Raw genomic sequence first — 12,089 nt, 5'->3', positions numbered from 1 at the left:
GTCTCTGCTACATTTCTGTGGACCGGCCCTTGCCTCTCCCCTTGCTGCCTTGAGGTAGCCCTGACCCGCTCCTGGTCCTCTGGGCTGCCTCATCCAGACTCCCATACCTGCTGCAGCCTCTCCCCCACCTACCCTGGACCGTCCCACCCTCATGCCTCTTGCCCACCCACAGCTTCACTTGCAGCAGAGGCTGGTCTACCCAGCCTCACTCTTCCCAGCCAGGCTCCTTTGGCCCATTCTCTTTGATGGTGACACAACCATTCTATAGCCCAAAATTGACCAATCACCCCCATCCACTCCCCTCTGTAGAGTCCTCTTTGGATCCCAGAATCTGAGCAACTTGGCTGAACCCCTGGACCCCATTTCTCCCACAGAAGCCCCCAGTCTTCACTGGGAGCAGATGCCTCTGTGCCTGATGCCTATAATTAGTACCCCTAATGTCATTCTGGGATCATACACCTTCTTCAGGAAGCCCTCCATGACCACACTCTAGACTCAGGTTCCTAACCATCCCGAAGCTCCCCTCATCACATCTTTGATTACTCTGGGATATCCTGGACTTTAGACACCACCCCACCCTCTAGGTTACCTCCATATGAGACGGGTCAGGGAAGGCCTGATGAATGCAGGACCATCCTTGAACTCATCCAGGGGCCACAGAGAGGTGTGGGTCTTGTCCCCAGAGCAGGCACTGCCCAGCCCCTGAATGACACCTGCACCCCCAACTCCCATAGACAGAGACAAGGGCCAGGGCCAGGCCCACACTTAGAAAAATAGGACTTTCTTGTTGTGCCTGGGGCCCCGACACCCTCCCCATCAGAGTTTTTAAAAACCAGGAGCAATTTGGTGAGTCTGAGGCCGCCTCAGGGCCAGAGGTGAGTATGTCGTTAGGGTCCTGTGGGTTCGTGGCTGGGCCCCCAGGGCTCACAATCCAGCTGGACCACGGTGTGGCCCCTGGGGCCGGCAGGCTCCGGGGCTGATGGGGCTGGCGAGGGGCCCAGGGCCCCGTTGGTCTGGGAGCAGACGCTGCTGACTGGCGCGGAGGTCTTGGCCTTCCCAGGGGGCTGGCTGCCATGCACCTTGTAACGCATCAGCAGCACGAAGATGAAGACTAGGACTGAGGCCACGATGACGCCCCCCAGCGCGATGATCATGGTACCTCCCAGGAAGGGCGCGTGGGGGGCCCCGCAAGGCCGCAGCGCCGGCTCAGTGGAGAAGTGGGTGCAGCCCACTGGCCGCGTGGCTGTCAGCCCCGTGGCACTGTCCTCATATACGGCGAGCACACACAGATCGTAGGTCCGGCCCGATGCCAGGTCCGTCAATAGAAACGAGCGGCTGTCTGCAGGGATCATCCTGGAGGGTTGGATGGGCAGGTGTTAGAGCTGGCCCCCAGCACCTGTTCTGTGCTCTCTGCACCCACCCAGGCCCCTTACACCCCTTTCATTCTCTCTAGCCTGGCTCCCCTCTAACACCAGGCAGCTGCCCACCCCACACCCCTCCAGGTTGCTGCTGCCAATTTTCCCTTAGCCCATCGGCTCACTAAAATCTTCCTGCTTGCTGCCCCTCTGGCCTACTGCCCATGTACTCTGCAGCCCAGTTCCACCACAGGCCCACTGGCCTGTTCCCCGGAGCCCACTCAAAGCTGTTAGGCTGCTTCTCAGGGTACGCCTAGCGCCACCCCCCAAATCCAGCACTGCCCATCTCACACTGTTCCCCACCTGCTTTGCCACACCCCAATGCCCTCCCTCTCCTCTAGCCCCAGGTCCATTCCTCCCAATCCCAGCTCCCTCTAGGCCTTCACCCAATTTTCCCCTCTCTACCCCTTCACCCGCTGCACCCCCCCCCCTTTTCTCTTCTATACAGCTAAAATCCTCTCTACCCTCAGGCCTACTTCCCCAGTTTAAAAAAAAATGCCCGATTTCCTTCTACCCTGCCAATAAAAGTCCCCCTAGGCTCATCGCCATATTATTATTGCTAGATCTTGGGCTGCTTTCTAGCAAGTTCTGTCAACTGATTCTGATTTCATTAAGTGGATGGGCCTCCGTCACCACTGTCCATTTCTTTTTCTCTCTGTTGCCTTATTTCTGGTTCCTGATTCCCTTTTTATCTCTGCTGCCTGGTTTCTCTTTATCCTTGCCCTTTCCATTTTCTTATAGCCTGAATACTCTGTCCCATTATTGTTTTGTTTTTCAGGTCACACCCAGGGGTGTGCTGGGCATCAAACCTGAGCTTCCTGCAAGCAAAGTATATACTTGGCCCACTGAGCTAGTGTTCCAGTCCCTCTGCCACTATTTTTCCTGTTGGAGCTGAGCACACTGTTGAAAATTTCACTTGTCTTATTCTTTCTGCTTTATTATTAAACTGGGTTTGTTTTTTTTTTTGGAGGGGGTGGCACACTCGGCTGTGTCCAGGTCTTATTCCTGGCTGCTCTCAGGGATCATTCCTGGTGGTGCTGGGGGGATCATATGTGACTATACGTGTTGCCAGAGAAGGAACCCAGATGGACTGTGTGTAAGGTAAGTTACTCTGTCCACGGTATAACTCAGCCCCTAAAGTACGTTAACAGGGGAGGTAAAGGAAACTTCATGATTGTCTGAAAGGGTGAGATTTGTTACCTTCCCTTCCTGGGAGAGGAAGAGGAAAGGGCTCAGATCATTTCCAGGATGGAAAAGGAAATCAAGGGTGATGCTTGCAGCTGGCAGTCCTTGGGGAGGGAGAGGTGCATGGGTATTGGGTTTGCCACCTCCAGCCTTGGGGAGCTAAAAAAGTTGCCCTCACCTACCCCAACAGCCAAACCTGAGGCCTAAAGATATAGGGAAATCCCCCAGGGGCCAATTGACATTCCTATTCAACAAGCAGGAGAAGCTGGCACTTGGTGTGATCTAATTAGAAAATAAGAATCAAGGGGCTGGAGAGAGAGCATGCAGGTAAGGCATTTGCCTTGCATACAGAAGGTCGGTGGTTCAAATTCCGGCATCCCATATGGTCCCCTGAGCCTGCCAGGAGCGATTTCTGAGCGTAGAACCAGGAGTAACCACTGAGCGCTGCCAGGTGTGACCCAAAACTCAAAAAAAAAAAAAAAGAATCAAAATGTCTCCATGATGAAAATCAAATAAGGGCCGGAGAGACACTGCAGTGGGTAGGGCTTGTGCCCTGCACAGAGCCAAACTGAGTTCAATCCCAGGCACCACATGTGGTCCCTGCATACCAAACCAAAATCAAACAAAGGAAAAAAAGAATTTGAACCTGTGGAGCTTGTGCCAAGTCCACTACTAAACACACCCAAAGCCTGAGCTGGACCGGGCACCTCTGAACCTCTTCTCTGAGTCTTTTCAGGGGGGCTGTCTCCTGCCCCCAAGATTTTATTTTCAGTGCTGGGGACTGATCCCAGCGTCTCACTTATAAGGCAATACTTTACTGCTAGGCCACATCCCCAGCTCCTCTCTTTCCTTCTTGAGGCCCTGCCAACTGCAAATTCCTGCTCTATTCCCTTTACTATCTGAACTTGTCCCTCAACCTTGTCCCTGCCTTGATTCTTGGGCTCTGCTATCTGATTTCCTTTGCAACTTTGCAGCCACATTTCTCAGCAGGGTCATAGCCTGGCTAACAGGAGATGCACCTCGGCTGTGTCCTGTCCTCCCTCCCCAACCCCAGCTGCCCCTCTGCTGGGCCAGGCACCTGTAGACGAGGATGTCGTCGGCAGAGCTGTTGTACTGGATCTGGTACATGCGGATGCCTGGGATGGGCCTCTGATCTGGCCACTGGACGAGAGCCGCCGTGGCCCCATGTTCAGTCACCTGGACACCGCGGTCGCTTGGGGGGCCCGCATCAGCCACTTTGGCCGAGGCGGAGGCAGAGGCTGAGGCGGAGGCAGCAGAGGGTGGGGTGAGAGCATCAGGATCCCCGTCCCGCGGGGGGTCGCAGCTGGTACTGTTGGCTAGCTGGGGTGGCGGCGGGGGGCCCACAGTCAGCTCCACGGCCGCAGTGGCCTCTCCAGCCGCATTGGCTGCGATGCAGGTAAAGACGCCGCCATCACCTGGCTCGGTGGCCAGCAGCTCCAGCGTCCCATTGGGGAAGGCACGGGCTCGGCTGGAATTGCCCAGCAGCCGGCCCTGGGGTGACACCCAGCGCACGCGGGGCTCCGGGTCCCCCACGGCCCGGCAGCGAAGGGCCGCTGGCCGGCCCGCTGGTACGGCCAGGGGTGGGGAGCGGTGCGTGACCACGGGGGGCTCGCACACGAACTCCTCCTCACCCACAGCCCAGAAGTAGCGGCCACCCAGGGCGGGTGGGGAAGCGCAGGCCTCCAGGTCATCCTCCCGTGCCAGCCTCCGCAGCCACACCAGCTCGCAGTTGCAATGCAGAGGGTTCCCCCCAAAGGCCAGTACCAGGGCGGAGGCGGGCGAGCCACGGGGCCGGGCCAGCAGCGGCAGCCGGGAGAAGAGGGGGTCAGGGGGGATAGTGGTCAAGCGGTTGGAGGTCATGTCCAGCCGTGCCAGCTTGTGCAGGCGTGAGAAGGCGCCGGCGGGCACGGATGCCAGCAGGTTGTGGTCGAGGCCCAGAGTGTTCACATTGCCCAAGCGGCCTAGTGCCTCCCAGGGCAGCTGCTCCAGGTTGTTGTAGGAGAGGTCCAGGTCCTCCAGCGTCTCGGCACAGTCGTCCAGGGCCCCGGCTGCCAGGGCTGCCAGCTGGTTGTTACTGAGAATGAGGTGGCGCAGGTTGACCAGACCACGCAGCTGCCCCTCGCCCAGCGAGGTCAGCCGGTTGCCATCTAGGTGCAGGGCGCGCAGGGCCCGCAGGTCGGCGAAGGCGCCTGCAGCCACATGGCGGATGGTGTTTCGGGACAGGCTCAAATGCAGCAGGCCCGTCATGTTGGCCAAGTCCCGGCGTCGCACCGCCGCGATGAAGTTGTCGGCCAGGCGCAGCTCGGCTGCCCGGCGATCCAGCGAAGGGGGCACAAAGAGGAGGCCCGCACCTGGGCACAGAACACTGAGGGGCAGAGACTGTGTCTGGCAGCGGCAGCGACGGGGACACAAGCTGGGAGTGGCCGGCTGAGACGAAGACGAGCCCGGGGCCAGCGGCAGCAGGCAGAGGAGCAGGGGGAGGACGGCCATCGCGGGCAGGGCGACCTATGGGGCAAAGGGCAGGCTGAGGCCAGGAGGTGGTCCCGACCAGGCAAGCAGGAGGGCGACTAAGACACCGAGTTGGTTCAAGAGGAGAGTGACAGGTAAAACCTAAAGCCAGAGCAGAAGTAGGGGGCAGCGGTGGGTGGTAGGGCCAGGGGTGCAGAAAGGAAGAGAGGGGCACAGGCAAGGGGCTGGCAGGAAGGGATAGAGGTAGCCTCAGAGAGGAGCAGGTCCTGTCGTCCTTAAGAATAGTCACAGATGGGAGCAGATGTTCCTAGAGGGCAGAGGTGAGCAGGGTGGCAGAATGAATGACCCGAAGCAGATGTGACAGAGGCAACTGGGGACAGTGAATCTGAGAGGTGGACTCAGAGGGGAGGAGAATGTAGGTTCCAGGAACAGTGAGATCCAGGAGTTGGTCAAAGCTGGAGGGGAGGGACAGGCAGACCGTGGGAACAGCTGGTTAGCGAGGTGGGGCCAGGCAGCACCAAAGGCAGGAACCAGAGAGATGGAGAAGAAACCAGTGATGAAGACAGCAGGCAGTCGGAGATCACAGACGGGCAGTGAGGGGGTGGACAGAGGAAGCCAGCGGGGAGAAGGTGCAGTGGCTGGAGAGGAGAGTGAGGGTGTGGTGGTGTCAAAGAGGGCCAAGACCCAGGCCCTGCTGTGAGGGCGAGGGCGCTGGTGACACACAGCGGGAGAGACACGGTGGATAGTGATGTCCAAGGTGGTCGCTGGGGGAAGCCCAAGACAGGTGTCCAGAGAGAAGAGCTGTGGACAGGGGTGTGACAGGTGATCAAAGACAGAGGAGGAACACAGATGGTGGCTGGGAGGAGTGGCAGCCAGTGGGGGGCCAGAGCCAGGGGTGATGACCAGGGTGTCATGCAGGGTGAGAGCAAGGACAGAGCACAGATATGGTTCATGGGGGGAGGCAAGAGGTGGCCAGAGAGGGTCCAGCCAGAGGAGTAGATGGGGACAGGGACTCAGATGTCACCAAGTGACAGACAAGTGGGTGAGGGTCAGGGCTGACAAATGTCCAGACAGGGGTCTGAGGCATAACAGAGCTGGAAGTCGACCCCAGGGAAGGGTGTCTGCTTCCTGGGGAAACCCCAGTGGTACATGGGGACAAAGCCTCACCTTCCTCCACCCCAGCCACCAAGTTCTCCCCCACATCCCTCCCTGCCATTGGGGTCTTGGGAAGACTTACCTGAGCTAGAAGCACCCCAGGGAGCAGAATCCTGAGGCTCCACGGGGTCAGGGGTCAGGGCTCTGGAAGGGGCACCTGGTCATGCCTTTCTTGACCAGATTCCTCAGGAAAGGAAAGTCTGTGGAGTCTGGGCTAAGATCTGCGGCTGCAGAAGCTCCAGAAATTGGGGTCTCCAATACCCAACAGGGTCCAGACAGACCCAGACCCCAGTTGGGGTTGCTCCGTCAGCTCCAGTCACCAACGGTGAGTCTAGCTAAGGACTAGGTACCCAGCCCAGATCTGGGACTAAGACGGGGAACTGTCCAAATACTGAGACAAAACCTGAAGGCTCCCCCAATTTCACCATTCAGGTGTGCCGAAAGGTACTTCAGGCCCAGACTCAGGTGGAAGCCCCTTTGGAATAAATGCCACAGTTCAGACGCTGGGTCCCAGGCCTGCGTCTCCAGGGTCAGGTGGCAGCATAAGGTCCAGGGTATAGACAGATGACCAAGGAATCCAGTCCCAGTTTTCAAGGTCCCAGACAGAGAACCCCGAGTTGAGTTCCAGAGCCAGCGTTTTAGCTGCCAGATCTTGAGGTTCAGGCTTCACATCTTGGGGTCCATATTCCAAGTCTTGGGCTGTCAAAGCTGGAGGTTCCGGGGATTGAGGGTGAGGGTCCAGCTCTAGACACTGCTGTTCGGGCTCCAGGTCTTGGGGGGACCCCAGGCCCAGATCAGGGTCCCAGGCTCGAGTTTCTAAGTCCCTGAATCCAATTTCGGGGTGTAGCTCAGACCCTCGAGGTTGGGGTGCGGGCCCCAGCTCTGCGGAGTTCAGCCTGGCTTCCCCGGGCTGCAGAGGGGCTGCCCGGGTGGTCCAGGGGTTCGGCTGCGGTGTCGCGGGGTGCAGCCGGGCGGCCCCGGGGGCCGGGTGGGGCGAGGCCTGGGCGGGCGCCGGCAGACCGGCAGCGCCGGACACGCGGGGTGGGGGCGCCGCAGGACGTGGGGGCGCAGGGGGGAGGGGCCGCGCAGAGACCCCTCCCCCGCCGGGGCCGGGGCGGGGGGCCTGGCGCGGGCCGGGCAGGCGGGCCGGGTCCGGGCGCTCCCGCGGCCTCCTCGCCGGGAACCCAGGGCCGCGCGTGCGCCCGCGCTTAAAGGCGCAAGCCCCGCGCGCGCCCGGCTTTAAAGGCGCAGGCGGGGGCCCCTCACCACCACCCCAGCACCCACGGAGTCACCACGCACTTCCTTGGGAGCCCGGATCCTTGGAGACAGGGGTAGGGGGGGGGGGAGACAGAGACAGAGACAGAGGCAGAGACAGAGAGACAGAGAGGAGACAGAGGCAGAGACAGAGAGGAGACAGAGACAGAGAGGAGACAGAGATACAGACAGACAGAGACAGAAAGAGACAGAGATAGCGACAGAGACAGGGAGACAGAGAGAGGAGAGACAGAGACAGAGAGACCAGAAGCCCAACCGATTTAGAGGGACAAAGAGAGAGGACTGGAATGAGAGAGAGAGAGAGAGAGAGAGAGAGGCAGCTAGAACCACCTACATATTCCAGGAATGGTGGGAAGACACAGAAACAATGAGAAATAGAGCGAGAGACAAAGACAGAAGGGTTGTGGGCCTGTGTGTACCCTGTTCACACTCACACCCTGGAGTGTGGCATCCACAGAGGTGTCCCTCCCCTTCCTGGCCTGTCTCCCTCCTGTCCCAGCCCCGCTTCTGGGATTGTCCTTTTGCTCATAGAGACACGCCTGGAATCCCTGGACCCCGTTTTGCAGGCTGCAGAAAGAGGATACCAGGTTTCCCAAAAGCTCCTCTTGGCAGCTTAGAAAGGGGGGAAAACGCGATGCCAAGATCCGGTGTCCCCTTGCAGTTAAAGCTAGAAGGCAAGAAGCACCCACGGGCCTTCCCAAGGAGGAAGGAGAAACTGGGAAATGGGGACAGAGGCCAAGCCGGCTAGGCTGACTCAGGGGAAGTGTGCCCACCGCCACCCATGCCCTTGCCAATGCACCACGGCATGGAGGTGGAGGACTCTGCCAAAGTTGTGCCAACCCCTGGGCCACCTGTCCTGAGACTTGTGAAAAGATGGGGGCGAGGTAAGGGGGCGTCCCACGTGTCTTCTGGCAGATGGTGTCTCAGGAAGAGGGATGTAGGCAGCGGTTTGCAAGCAGGGCTGAGAAATTGGTTAGAGCTCGTTGGGGGACAAGATCTTTGGGGAGTTGTGGTCTGAAGGAGACACAGCCTTGACCTCTCTGGTCATGGGATTGAATGGACCATAAGCCCCTCCCCGTGTCCCCAATGAGGAGGAAAGCAACACTGTTGGGCAGAGGTGAGGCATGACTGCACCCCCATCCCTGACATCCCCAGTTCTGCTGAAGGTTTCAGAACAGCCTTTTGGCTCCTTCCATTTATGGGTATTGAAAATTGCAGCTAAAATTAACTCAGCTCTAGGGCCGCCTTTCCAGATCATTAGCAAAGTTCACTACTGCTCCCGGCCCAGCAGAGCGGATGCCCAGACACTCAGTAAAAGGACTTAGAAGTTTCAGAGATACTATCGAAGTAGTGGGCTGGGAGACAGAAGCAGCTCCCTGGCGATGATCCATCCACCAGTGGACTGAGATGAGAATTCAGCGAAATTTAACCAATTTGGGGGCGGTGATATCAGGATACAGGGGCAAAGGAGGGTAAGGAGTGAAGCCGAGAAACAAACAAAATAATAGAGGGGAGGGTGAAGAGCAGGTTTCCACAGATGAGCTCAGTTCTAGGGAACATTAAGGGACTTTTTGTTTGTTTGTTTGTTTGTTTTTGGGCCACACCCGGTGATGCTCAGGGGTTACTCCTGGCTATGCGCTCAGAAGTCGCTCCTGGCTAACATTAAGGGACTTTGTAAAGATAAAAATGATCATCTTAGGTCTGAAGAGATAGCATAGAGGTATGGTGTTTGCCTTGCATGCAGAATGACGGTGGTTCGAATCCTGGCATCCCTATGGTCCCATATCCTATATCCCTGAGCCTGCCAGGAGCGATTTCTGAGCGCAGAGTCAGGAGCAACCCTTGAGCACTGCCAGGTGTGACCCCAAAACCAAAACCCAAAAATAAATAAAAATTATCACCTTAATGCTAGAGAGAGAGCACAATAGGTTAGGCACTTGCCTTGCAGATGGTTGATTCAGGTTTAATCCCCATAAGGTCTCCTGAACCCCACCAGGAGTAATATCCCTTATTGCAGAGCCCAGATTAAAAACCCTGAGCACCCAAACAAACAAAAATTAGCCATTTCATAGCCAAAGATAGTAAGTAGTAAGGTGCTTGTATTGTCCAGGGTTGTATTGTATTGTTCATGGTTATATCCTCTAAGCCCCACCAGGAGTAAACCCTGAGCTAGATCACTGGTCCCCACAACAACATTGGGGTCACCCTGAGTATTTGTTCACCACAGATCTCCGTGTCCCAATCTCAGACCTTCCGATTCAATATGCCAGAGCAAGGCCCCAAATGTGCAATTCTGACACGTTCTCATGTGATGCGATTCTAAAACTGCTGGTCTGGGCATCATGATCGCTGGGCAAAACCAAAAAGCCAGGTGCCTTGTGAGGAACTGTCCCTTATAGCTCTGCCAAACGCTACAGATCAAGGGAGCCAAAGTGCCCATCTGTGTGTCTCTGCATGGTTAGAGACATAATCTGACTTCTAAAGCAAAAAAGATTGAGAGGCAAAACAGTGACAGATGTTGATTTCTCTTCTCTCTCTTTTTTTTAGGGCTACACTCTGTGATGCTCAGGGTTACTTCTGGCACCATATGGGATGCTGAAGAATAAACCTGGGTTGGCCACATGCAAGGCAAATGCACTACTTGCTGTACTATTGCTCTGGCCTCAACATGTTGATTTCTGGGCTGGACAATGGGCATGGTGGGCAGGTTAATGCAAGTAAACATAGAGACCAGGACTGCACTAGGCAAGATCCCATGTGACCAAAAGAGACTATGACACATGTCTGGAATGGTCAGGGATGATGTAAATGAGACAAGGTTAAAGGATGGGAACTGTTCTGACAGAAGCACAGGTCAGAGTGTCAGGTTGTGACCTGTGAAACAAGGTGAAGGACTTAGAGGACAGAGCACAGGCAGGGTATGGGGTATGGGGGAGGTTGTCTTCCACCTGCCTCCTCCCAGCGAGTCAGGAGAATTTCCTGGAAGAGAGGACCTCCATGCCAAGACCTGCAGGATATGTCGGAATAAGCAAGTGACTGTGCAGCCAACCTGAGCACTCAGCTGTGGCAGATGAAGTCAGGGGTAGGAGGGTGGGGTGAGGCTTAGCTCCTGGAAAGAGATCTTGGTGGGGTGGTTGTTTAGAGGGCTTTGCTTTGGGACTGCATTTACTTAGTGACAATATCTGGAGAAGGGGGGAGAGGCAGCAGTAGCAACCACTGTAGGAAGAACGGGGGGCAGGCTTCCTGAGAGCCGAGGGGATGTGGAGGGAGGAGGAATTTCCCATGTCTACACACGCAAACAACTGACTACACAGATACACACCAAGGACACACCGATGCTCAGAGATACTATCAGATGATACTCAGACCAGAAATCATATGCAGAGGCTCGCCAGGCTATAAAGAGAACCCTTGGTACCTGGATGCAGGCTCCAATACAGGACACACAGACAGGCACTCACACACATCCATGTACATCTACATTGAAATATAATCACACAGGAGAGGCCATATGTGTAGAAACACAAGGCACACAGATTCTTTAGCACATGTGCACCACACATGCGAACAGAGATGTGAGAGGCACATTAAATACCTCCAAAAAATAGGTATATTTTCTCTCTCTACTCTTCTCTCTTCCTCCTCTCTCTTCCTCTTCTCTCTCTTCCTCCCCTCTCTTCCTCCTCCTCTCTCTTCCTCCTCTCTCTCTTCCTCCTCTCTCTTCCTCCTCTCTCTTCCCCCTCTCTTCCTTCTCTCTCTTCCTCCTCCCTCTCTTCCTCCTCCCTCTCTTCCCCTCCCTCTCTCTTCCCCTCTCTCTCCCTCTTCCCTCTCTCTTCCCCTCCCTCTCTCCCCCTCTCTTTCCCTTCTCTCTCCCTCCCTCATTTTTCTCTCTCCCTCCCTCTTCTCTCTCTCCCTCCCTCCTCTCTCTCCCTCCCTCCTCTCTGTCTCTGTCTCTCTGTCTCTCTGTCTGTCTGTCTCTCTCTCTCACTGCCAAACCAGGGAAGTCAGGTTCCTTCCACATCAAGGCTTGTCCAAAGGAGGCAGGACAGATGGAGGAGGTTTCTCTAATTCTCAGTTGTAACCCAATCTAGTTTATTTTAAGGCCTTACTGGAATTAAATCCCCTCTGGAATATTAGCACATGAACTACATGCTGAGGACCAGAGCTAAAGGCATGCCAAAGGTAGAGCACAGAAGAAGTCTGGAGCACAGGCTTTGCATGCAGGAGACCTGGGTTGACTGCCGAGCACTGCATGGCTCCGAGCACTGTAAGGAGTTTCCCTGAACATTAACTGGTAGTAGCTTCTGAGAACTGCTGGGTAAACTCCAGCCTCCAAAGCACAAAAATCCTAAATTCAAGCCTAAAGGTGTCCTCATATAAAGGGACCAGTAGAGAAGTCAGTACATAAACATTCTCTATACTCTCTACTAATGAAAAACACACGGGAAAAGTTGACATTTGTACTCACTTTAGCTAGAGACAGGGATTTTCACACTGACCTATTTTGTGAGAGCCTGAGCACCTCCATGCTTTAGAGCCTCATTTGGGGAGATCATACCCAGCACTGCT

General features: G+C 56.0%; 1 protein-coding gene across 1 annotated transcript; it reads right to left on the bottom strand.

Annotated features, from left to right (window-relative positions):
• Positions 1 to 765: 765 nt before the first annotated feature.
• Positions 766 to 7,139, bottom strand: LRFN3 (leucine rich repeat and fibronectin type III domain containing 3). Its single transcript, XM_049786588.1, has 3 exons — positions 6,328 to 7,139; positions 3,679 to 5,126; positions 766 to 1,353 (listed from the first exon to the last, which is right to left on the bottom strand). The coding sequence occupies exons 2-3, from the start codon at positions 5,109 to 5,111 to the stop codon at positions 888 to 890; spliced, it is 1,899 nt and encodes a 632-aa protein (XP_049642545.1). The 5' UTR covers positions 5,112 to 5,126; positions 6,328 to 7,139; the 3' UTR covers positions 766 to 887.
• Positions 7,140 to 12,089: the final 4,950 nt, after the last annotated feature.

Source organism: Suncus etruscus, chromosome 14, assembly GCF_024139225.1.
Source record: "Suncus etruscus isolate mSunEtr1 chromosome 14, mSunEtr1.pri.cur, whole genome shotgun sequence".
Classification (NCBI taxonomy): domain Eukaryota; kingdom Metazoa; phylum Chordata; class Mammalia; order Eulipotyphla; family Soricidae; genus Suncus; species Suncus etruscus.
The sequence above is the reverse complement of the archived record's forward strand: the minus strand, read 5'-3'. Positions and strand labels throughout refer to the sequence as shown.

Bases quoted from the DNA above. Each gene is read 5' to 3' on its own strand.
- LRFN3 (XM_049786588.1), bottom strand. From the start codon at position 5,111: ATGGCCGTCCTCCCCCTGCTCCTCTGCCTGCTGCCGCTGGCCCCGGGC. The intron at 1,354-3,678 runs GTGCCTGGCCCA...CCAACCCTCCAG, and splicing joins GACGACATCCTCGTCTACAG to GATGATCCCTGCAGACAGCC.